General features: G+C 38.6%; 1 protein-coding gene across 3 annotated transcripts in view; it reads left to right on the forward strand.

Annotated features, from left to right (window-relative positions):
- morc1 (MORC family CW-type zinc finger 1) overlaps positions 1–10,615 on the forward strand; it is a 24,339-nt gene that overhangs the window by 8,976 nt on the left and 4,748 nt on the right. For all 3 annotated transcript variants that reach the window (XM_015398402.1, XM_015398401.1, XM_015398403.1), the window contains exons 9-22: positions 2,334–2,493; positions 2,581–2,692; positions 3,657–3,782; positions 3,873–3,952; positions 4,038–4,120; positions 4,458–4,543; positions 5,609–5,749; positions 5,841–5,995; positions 6,992–7,120; positions 7,537–7,642; positions 7,794–7,926; positions 8,011–8,094; positions 9,246–9,518; positions 9,602–9,862. In XM_015398402.1, coding sequence (XP_015253888.1) covers positions 2,334–2,493; positions 2,581–2,692; positions 3,657–3,782; positions 3,873–3,952; positions 4,038–4,120; positions 4,458–4,543; positions 5,609–5,749; positions 5,841–5,995; positions 6,992–7,120; positions 7,537–7,642; positions 7,794–7,926; positions 8,011–8,094; positions 9,246–9,518; positions 9,602–9,862 — 1,929 coding nt within the window. The remainder of the gene's footprint in view (positions 1–2,333; positions 2,494–2,580; positions 2,693–3,656; positions 3,783–3,872; positions 3,953–4,037; positions 4,121–4,457; positions 4,544–5,608; positions 5,750–5,840; positions 5,996–6,991; positions 7,121–7,536; positions 7,643–7,793; positions 7,927–8,010; positions 8,095–9,245; positions 9,519–9,601; positions 9,863–10,615) is intronic.

A 10,615-nucleotide genomic window follows, 5' to 3' on the forward strand; every position in this document is an offset into this window, starting at 1 on the left:
CACATTTGCAGATTGTTGTACAGACACACAAATCTCCTCACACATTTACAGATTTATTTACACATTTTCAAATCCCACTGCACATGCACAAATCGAGATACAGACACACAACTCTCCACACACATTTGCAAATATTAAAGCTACCATTTTGGCCCCATAAACCCCCCTTTTTTTTTTTTTCCTCCAAACCATGTCTGTGCCTGTTGGCCAACGCTCTAACCAATGAGCACCATTGACTGTGATGTAGTAAGCGCGACAGGATGCTGGTGGGGGATTGTAAACAAACAGCCTGTCGGTAAAATGGCTAATACGTCCTCCTTAAAAATGAATGAGCGTAGAGCCTCTTCCTGCTCACGTTTCAACAAAAAACCCAAGTCTAGTCCTTCCAAAACTGATTCCAAAGCTGAGTTAAACGAGAACTGTTCAATAGTTGTTGCCATCTTCCTTGTTGGGCTTTCTCCAGCGTCGCACAGCTTTATCGTCATGCCCTCAAAACCCTGCACACTTGGCATCCATAAATTCAAAACGCATCTCTGCGTTGTGATTGGCCCGCTAGTTCTAGGGCCTGGGGCATTGATCGAGGCTAGACCAAACTCGCAGGCAAAAATGATTTTGGCCACTGGCAGGTGGGGCTAGTTTACTAGGCTAGGAAGTTCCTGCAAGGACTTTGATAGTTTGTGCAAAATCAAGGAGTATAAAAACTTTAGCAGTAGTCCTCTTTCTGAGGGTTTGCAGATGCAGCAGATTCGGTGTCATGTCTGCTCGGAAGTTTGTTGGCTGTGGGTGTAAATGCAGGGAGGATCCATCACACACACCTTATAATAGGGCTGAAGTGTTGAGAACAACTGACTATTTCCTCCTGTGAACCCCGTTTTATTACAAAATGCTGCAAATAAGCCATTATACAGTAGCTGTAAGTTATAAACAATTTCAGTGGGAATCTAGAACAGGACAAAAATACGTTGGTATGCTTTGGAGATAAGTTCTCTGATATGGTATGCACAAGTAATTAAAGTTGCGCAAAAACTGTACAGCGTTTTCAGTCGTTCCACACAGCTACAGCTCAAACTGTACGACAAATCTGCAGGGTTTAAAAGTTCACAGCTCACAATGTTTGTTCTTACACTGTACTGCCCGGTGCTCTGATCCGATTCAACTGCTCACACTGCATGTCCAAAAACCACATGTGGGACTCGGCGCCGAGAGATGGCGCTGGTCAGACTCGTCAATCTGGAAGAAGAACTACTCCCTTGTTTGACCATGCACAGTGCATGAGGTTCTGCTAAATCGGCTCCTAGATCTGCTTCAACAGCAGGACTGGCCCATGAACACCTTACAACAGCCGACTGAATTTCAGACATTTCTTATTTTCTCCGGACTATGCGATTCCTGATCGGGAGGAGGTCGTGAGAGGCTGATCGACCATCGTTACCCCCTGTGTACTGCACAACGCAGGACGCACTATGGGGCTTAAACTCTGCCCGATCGAAAACATTCTTGCACAATAAGAAATTGGCCTGGAAAGGGCAAAAAATCTTAACGTTTATACCCGGCTTTAGACTTCACGTATGTCAACGATCAAATAACTTACCTGTAACTTATGAACATACGCTGATGTACTTGCTGTATGCCAGCGTGTGCCAGTATGCTCATAACTTGTAAAAAACTGACCCAATGTATGCCAGGGTTTTTTGCCAGATTTTTCGTAGGTCAGGTTGTCAAGATGTGACGGGCTTTAATGAGTTGCAGCTGGCACACAGATCCATGCATGATTGTAGAAGTAAGCACTCTTTCATACAAGAGTATAGGTCAACAGACTCTGGACAAGCAAGCTTTTAAGGTCATGAAACAATGACACCATGAAGTGAAACATCTATGGTTTAGGTGGTTGTTTAAAAAAAAAAGGCATTTGACTTTTGGCAAATTTGTTCAGCCCTATATTTAATTTTTAATAGCCTTGTATAACTGGTCTATATGAGTGGTGTATAACTGAATGAGTCCTGAAACTATAATCTACTGAAAGCAGTCTTCTGATGTAGACTTGAAGGTTTTTGAGATCTATGAAAGTTGTCTTACTTGTTCTCATCTTTACCTTCACCCTTTTAAACTTGGTTTTCCTTTGTCATTTTCTTATTCCTTAGTTTCAGTCCTCCTTAACCCTGGGTATTTAAAGCAAACTGTTAAAAGGACCATTAAAATCCATTAGAAACAGATAATATGCAAGAAATGGATGAACTGAACCATTTTTTGTAGCTACCATATAGTTTTTAGAACACGATTGACGCTAAAGTCCCATAGCAGATTGCTAAAGGTTTCTGACCCTGTCATTTCAGGTGATTGTGCCTCTCCCTTCCTGGGATCTGAAAACAAAGGAACCACTGACCTCTGATCCTGAGAAGTATGCAATAGAAACCGAACTTATCTTCAAATACTCCCCTTTTAAAAATGAACAGCAGCTGATGGAGCAGTTCAACAAGATAGAGAGCAGCAGTGGTGCGGACATTTGTATTTTTTGCTTTTGAATAATTGCATAATTCAGTGGAACTGTTAACTTCATCCTCTTTTTTTTTTTTTTCAAAGGTACTCTTGTGGTCGTCTATAACCTAAAGCTGATGGACAATGGAGAACCTGAGCTGGATGTGGAGACCGATCACCAGGACATCCTCATGGCTGGGACACCTACTGAAGGAGTGTGAGTTTAGCTAAGCTACCCTTTAGAGACTAACCAAACAACCCACATTATGTGAAAGACATTACGTATTGTATGCCTGTGCTAATTCACATGCTCATGGAAACGACAAGACAGCCTTAAACTAAGAAGTCAGAATTCTGCAAAAAGGGCATACATGTAATAAATGCTGACACAAGCAGCTTTATTTAAAGCACATGTATATAAACTATCCTCCATACACATTTTAAATGTTCTGTGTAAGTGGATTCAATACCATGAAGCCCCCCAATATATCACATTCATGAATGCAAGCCCCTTTTTATTGCTTGTGGCTTTTCTTCACCTTTAGATTCTCTCTTACTGCAATGTGGACCCATTTTTTGTGCTTTTGTGCTTTTTCCACAGAATGTAAACAGCCTATTATTGACATCTTAAGAGAGTACTATTTTCTTCCTTTTTGGGGATAGCAACTTTAGCAAAGCATCTTCAGGTTAATTGCTTCTCTACTTAAGTATTAAACATTGCTTAAGGGAAGTCATTAAATGACTTGGTTTAACACAGTCCTGGATGTTTTCGGACCGCAGTAGCCATATGCTCTAAAATAATGTCAAATTTGGAACTTCGTGCAAGATGAGCTAAAATGATTTGGCCTATAAATACCACCACTATCAACACATTATGGAGAAACCTCTTGAAAGAAATAACTGTTGCTCTGGGGCGGTGCAAAGAGGCATTGAAAAACTTGTAAACGGCTGTGTTTTATACTTCCTCATGTAGTGTAGTGTCGTTTGCTTGCAGTTTGTAATGTACACCCCACCCCACCACCCACCCCCAGGCTATCCAGGATGACAAAGATTCCTGGACTAGTGTTGAAACATTTCACCAAAAAAAAAAAAAAAAAAGAGGTTTGCTCTGATTTTATCCTGTATTGTGAATATGGATTCAGTTGTAATCAGTTGCTTGTATGTTCTGAACACCTGCACAGGAAGCCAGAAAGGAGGTCATTCAGGGCATACACTGCTGTACTGTACATCGACCCACGCATGAGGATCTTTATCCAGGGACATAAAGTCAGAACTAAGAGACTCTCCTGCTGCCTCTATAAACCAAGGTAAACTAATCTACCATGCATTGGTATTTAATTATCTTTATCTTGCCTTTACTGAATACATGCTTAATAGTATTTTATTTTTTGAAATAGGGTTTATAAATACTCATCAACACGGTTTAAAACCCGTGCGGAACAAGAAGTGAAAAAAGCAGATCATCTTGCAAAAATAGGTGGGTTTCTGTATTTGATTTATAAAACTGTTGCTTTAAAAAAAAAAAAAAAGTTAATCTGACTTATTTTTGCTCCTTATACCAGCTGAAGAGAAGGCGCGGGAAGCGGAGAGTAAGCGTGTAGCAATGGAGACCAGATTAGGAGATGATCTGTCAAAAGAATCAAGGGTAAAAAAAAAATATTTTGAAGAAATTGTGAAGTCAAATTTGTAAACGAGGCGAGTCGACAAAAAGAAACCCAAACTCCTTTTCGTTAGAAATTAACTTTGCCAACAGATTTTTAACTGCTTAAAAAGAGGATATAATGTTAGCATATTATTGTGATTTAATGTGGGACCTCTACTTGAGTTTCAGATCTGCTTTGATTATTTATGCATTTAAATTTTCTCTTTTATCACCAGAGAATTTTTGGATTTAATTTGTCTGGGTTTTTTTTCTGTTTTGAGAAAGTTTGGCATTGATCTGTGTTGGGCTTTTTTGTCATCTTCTTTCTTTGTGTCTTTAGGCAGTTCTGAGGAAAGTCCAGGATTCTGCCATGATGCTGCGAAGGGATGCTGAGATACGAAAGAGAAATCTTGAAGCCAAACAGAGGTACATTGAATTTGGGTTGAGTGCCTAATATATTTACTGAAGCCACATAACATTTAATTGTAGTGTTAGGATTGATGCAGTTGCACGACGCTATGTGCACATTGTGTTTTAAAGACGAATACAAAAAAAGTACATGGTGGTAGGACCATGTAGATGTTTGTTTTATAGACATCTTATTTATCTCTTAATCGAAAAATTAAAGGTGTGTGGCTTATTAGATGGACCTTAATGTTTGCTTATCATTAGAGAAATAAGATATCCATTGAAATCTGTGGTTTGCATTAATATATAATGTAAGGCTTTGGTCCGTAATCACATTTCAGCATGAGGAGAGGAAGTGATGAAGACAAAACTAAAACTAAGACAGAACAGAGGAAAGTGTAGAGATTAGGGCTAAATTATTTAGCCATAAATTGAATTTTGGATCTCTTTAATGTTTTTTCCTCCAACCAGTATTCAGATGTTGATATTTCTCTGTATTAAACACAAGCATGTAAATGTTTCAATACAGGGTTTGACTGTGTTCATGACATTGAAAACTTGCTTGTCCAGAGTCCATTGGGGCAGAGTTTTACTTTTTTGTAGAAAAGTATTTACTTCTAATAGCATGCAAGGATCTGTGTGCTAGCAGCAAACACTTTAAACCTCTTGCTGCATGTAATGGGCTGGAGTGAGATTGGTGTTTTAATCTTGTTCAATCTAATGTGACCACAACTGTGTGCCTATGAGAGTTAATAATTCTGTTTGTGAATTTGCGATTATATTGCAAATGCAGTTGACTGTGCAGCCCTAGTAGAGGGACATATTTTTTCAATGAAACTTTCAGGCCTTTTTTAATGGATTTCAGATTTAGCAAATGGAAGCTTTTCTGCTGTGTTTGCAAACTGATTGTTAATTTTCAGATTAGAAGAACTGTTAAGCTTTCTGCTAGTAGATGTACACAATAGGCCAACACTTTTGGAGGAATATCTTATTCGTAGAAACTTTTTAAACAAAACCTTAAAAACTTGTTTATATTTGGTATTTAGGTCCTGTTAGTCAGACAATCTTCCCTTTTTTCCTCAGAGCACTAAAGGAACCCAAGGACTTAAATTTTATATTTGGAGTAAATATTGAGCAGAGGGAGCTGGATGGCATGTTTGTGTACAACTGCTCTCGTCTTATCAAGATGTATGAGAAGACGGGTCCTCAGCTAGAGGGAGGCATGTAAGTTGACCCAGTGAGACTTTAGCATCCTGCCACTCTACAATTTAAGTGTTAAAGAAAATGAAACGTGTGCATTTGTGTTTTATCTAAGGGCATGTGGAGGTGTAGTTGGAGTTGTCGACGTCCCATATTTGGTGCTTGAGCCCACCCACAACAAACAGGACTTTGCAGATGCAAAGGAGTACCGGCACTTACTGAAAGCAATGGGAGAGCATTTAGTTCAGTACTGGAGGGACACCAACATTGGTGAGTGGTTTTAATATTTTAGACTGCTGTTTGTATCTTTGGTTATAAACGGAACTGTCTTTTGGGATGAGATTATCTTGTGCAATAGGCACACAGCCGGCCTGACTAAACACCGCCGGACTCCAACCTCGATTTGAGCCGCCTGCTGCTTTTATATTTCTGGCCTCTGGAGATAAAGAATCCTCTTGCACTTTAACATGGTGCTTTTACAAATGTTACTTTTTTTTCAACTTCAGGTCCCAATACAGTTTCTGCCTCTTGGTATAAAAGTTTTTCCAGCATTGTAGTTTGCTGTCTTGCTTTCTTGTGCTTCTAGTGTAAAATATAGAACATTTGTTGTGATTTATAGCTGGCTAGCCTCTCTGCTGTGCTAAATGTACCCATGCCAGCTGGGTGCTAAATGTGAAAAGAATTTCCTGAACTGATTTGCCACGTCTTGTGTTTTCTGTTCAGGAAATCCTTTTAGTACTCAATTTAGCCATCCTGTGATATCCGTTGTTTTGATATCTCATGAACTAAATGTTTAAAAAGCTTCACTCTGACAGAACAACCAATGTTTTAGTTTACAGAAAGTTTTCTTTTAAATAGCTTCTTATGCTGTTCTGCTCCTCCTGACTTCATTTTAAACTGCTGACTTATGCTACGAAATATCCCACCTTCAGTCATTTTTTGACGGCAGTAACTTCCAGGAGGTCGTTGTTAGTGTAGGTATGATGAGTTGAATGATCTAAATTGGTTGGGTTTTTCAATCGATGTTACCACACATCAAACAGAAAATCAAATTTCAGACCGTTTTTTTCCTTTGTACGTTTAGTTTTTTACTTTAAATTCCTTGTTGTAATGGCATTTTGTCTATAACGAGACTGATATATATAAAAAAAAAGCTGCTTAATTCCAGTTTAAAAAAAAGTTGGAGAGGGATGTTTCCTTTTGGATTATTTAATAAGTAGCTATATTAGATTGTAATGAATTGTTTTTTGTTTTTGTTTTTTGCAGCCCAAAAAGGCATTGCGAAGTTCTGGGATGAGTTTGGATATCTGTCTGCCGGTTGGTCTTCTCCTCCATCCTCAGAGCTGAGATACAAGAGGCGCCGTGCCATGGAGATACCGATCACTATTCAGTGTGGTAAGCTTCACGTTCCAGGTTCAGCACTCTCCGGTCTTAACAGACATAGGACGAAGACCCATAATGAAACAGTTGATTTCTGTAACCATAATAGTCAAGATTGCAGCTGCAATGTAGTGATGTTTAAATTACACCTTTTATTATGTCTCAAAAGAGCTGTCTGTATCTTTAAAACATCTGGCTGCTGTAAGAGCTTTTCTGTTCTAAAAAGCCGTTTTTCCTTCAGTCGTTGTTTTCTGATTGGTTCTAAACTGTTTCCGTTGACTCTGTTTGTCCTGTCTTTGAAATTGGGCTCAAGCCACTCCTTTCCAGACTGATCTGCTATGTACATGGCAAATTTTAGTCTGTTGGGTTTCTCTGAGCTCATACGGTAGGTTGAAACTTACTTGACATACGGTTCTGTGTTTTGTTTTCAGATAAGTGTTTGAAGTGGAGAACGCTGCCTTTCCAGATGGATGCAGTTGACAAACGCTACCCTGACAGTTGGGTGTGTCTCATGAACCCTGATGGCGCTCAGGACAGGTACAGTTTATTGGACATGACAAAACATCTCATTTCAAGTTATTAGTCAAATAGTTCATCTCACACGCCTCTCCGTGAAACCATTGACTGTTTCTACCAAAGATATTTAGATTTGTTCATTATTCTTTCTTTTTCTTGTTTTATGTCAAAGATGTGAAGCTCCAGAACAGAAACAAAATTTTCCTGTCGGTGTATTAAAGAAAGAAAAACAAACAGTTGAAGACAAACAGAAAGAGCTAGCAGAGAAAATCAGAGCGCAGAAGGAAAAACTAGAAGCCTTACAGGTATTTTTATTTATTTTTTTTAACCTTCTTGTCTATTCTCTTATGTGAATACCTCCATCTAAATATTCAATGTCTTTCGGTTAGAAAACCAGCACAATTAAATCTGCAGCAGACATCAAAAAGCTCCCACTTGAAGTCAGTATGAAACCCACAGAGACCTCAGGTCAGGTAAGAGTCTCATCGTAATTAGGTTCCTTCCACCCACCCACATTTTGAGAGACCGTTTTTGAGAAATTGGACTGTAAAGTAAAAATGATTGCACAACATGTTTGCTGTCTCATACACAGTTCATGCTTCATCCATCCTAACAAGACAGAATGTATTTTTAAGGTTCTCTTTTTTTTTTTTTTTCTTCCTTTTTTAGATAGCTATTGGCAATTATTGTGATTTTACTAGTAGTGAGGTGTGTATCAGCAACTGCAGGAAAACCCACTTTGAAAGTAAATGGATTTGAACGTTCTACCTTCAGATGTATTTCAAAGGTTTTTCTAAGTGTTGTGAATAATTTATACCTATTGGAGTTGTTGTGATAATAGAATGTCAAATCTGATATTTATAGCCAGGAATATATTTGATAGTTAATGCCATTTTTGATTTCACAGAGATAAAAGATGACAAAGGTGTGAAAATATTTAAATTGAAATATAAAACTCATCTTTTTTTATTTTTTTTATCTCAATATTGAGTATATGTTCTTACCAGAATCCCAGATGCAAGTTGAATAGGTGTGCAATAAATGTATAATACAGAACCTTAAATATATTTTCCAATTTGACAATAGTTCAAGATTTTCTTTAAAGTTTATTTTTCTTTAAATTTGCTGATAATCAAGATATATAAAATGAACAACAGAAAAAATATGTAAGCAACTCTTGTTTTTAGAGTTGATACAAAAATAATGTATCTGCATACACATTGCAAAAACAATCTAGAAACAAGTAAAAATGTCTTAAACTAAGTGTATATACCCTTAATTTGAGTAGGTTAATAAAAGGATTGCCAATGGAATTTGTATTTTTACTCTTAAGATAAGATGATTAGCTAAGATTCACATGAAATAAAACAATACAAAAGTCTTTCTTTTAGTGTAAATTGTCTTGTACCATTGGCAAAGTGTCTCACCACTCAATTATCAATTTAAGAAAAAAGGCACTTAATTTAAGAAAAAAAATCACTTATTTAATTTACAATTTTTGAGACCCTAGTCCCAATATTTAAAGGTAGTTATAAGCTTCTTTAAGGGGTTTTAAATTCATTAGTTTTATTTATGCAAAAATTTTAATTTTATATTTCTTCACTCCATTTGGTTACTTGTTTAGACGACTAGGTCTTCTGAAAGGTCTGCAACACGCCCACGCTCTCCGCCTCTCCCAGCTCACCTGAAGAACGCTCCGAGTGTCCCTCCATCACGTACAGCTTCTCAGCGTCCCACCCGAGCTTCTACAGCTCCTCCTACACCTCCTAAGTCAGAACCATCCAGGACCAGAGCTGCAGCGAAGACCCCTCAAGCTGCAGCGAAGACCCCTCAAGCTGCTGCAAAGCCTAGCCCAAAAGCCTCTGCTAGAACACCTCCATCCAGTCGCAGCTCGAGGGTAAATGAGGGCTTTAGGTACCCTACAGGTTTTCTTGGATTTCCCTTCAGAGATCTAAAATAGTTGGCTTTCTCCTTCCACAGGCCTCTACCAAAGCATCATCTGTCAAACCAACTCCTACTGGACAGCGCAAAAGGATAATTGAGGAGGAGGAGGAAAGTGAGGAGGAGGAGGAGGAAGAAGAAGAAGAAGAAGAAGAGGAGGAAGAAGAAGAGCAAAACAGTGAAGAGGAGGTTGAAGAAGAACCCCAAACAAAGAAATCCAAGATGGCCACAGCTGCTGCCTCTGTGCGTGGTAAAATGGTGGAGAAAGCCCTGCCTCCAAAACGGGGGAGGTTGGACGAGGTAATTATACTAAGTTTTTGGAATTGCAATGAAAGCATCTCTAGATTGTGTTAAAAATATTTCATGCATAACGGGTTCTAAACACTTAGATGACAAACAGCTACCAATGATAGCTTTTTCTTCTATATGTAGGTGGTTAATTTTCCTGAAATCACTAAAAAAAGTTTATAACATTGTTACTGAGACAAACTGTTAAGTATATATTATAATTGAGGGGCTGTTGGCCTAGTGGTTATGGCAGTGCGCTTGTGCTCTGAGAAGGTTGCAAGTATCCTGTTCGATCCCCACAGCCTACACCCTGGGTCTCTGAGCAAGACCCTTAACCCCACACTGCCCCCTGGGCACTGCACAATCGCAACCCACTGCTCCCCAAAGGGATGGGTTAAATGCAGAGGTAAATTTCTTCAGTGTGAGATCAATAAAGTTCAGTTATTATTAAGGGTGATATTAGAAGAGAATAAACATTGTAAAACCCCAAAAATGATGGTTTGCACCAGGTGAAAGGACTTTACTAAACTCATTTATGCCAAAATATAGTTGATCATTATATTTAAATTGGACTTTTATCTGTTGCTAACCATAATCAACACCTTGCAAGAAGGTTTGGGGGGAGAAAAACTCAGTCTTTCTGCATGGAGTTTGCATGTTCTCCCTGTGCAAGTGTTGGTTCTCTCCAGGTACACCGGCTTCCTCCCACAGTCCAAAAACATGACTATTAGGTAGGTTCTGGGTACCGAACTTCGGTTCTTTTAT

Source organism: Cyprinodon variegatus, unplaced genomic scaffold (assembly GCF_000732505.1).
Source record: "Cyprinodon variegatus isolate N-32 unplaced genomic scaffold, C_variegatus-1.0 Scaffold932, whole genome shotgun sequence".
In the NCBI taxonomy this organism is placed as follows: Eukaryota; Metazoa; Chordata; class Actinopteri; order Cyprinodontiformes; family Cyprinodontidae; genus Cyprinodon; species Cyprinodon variegatus.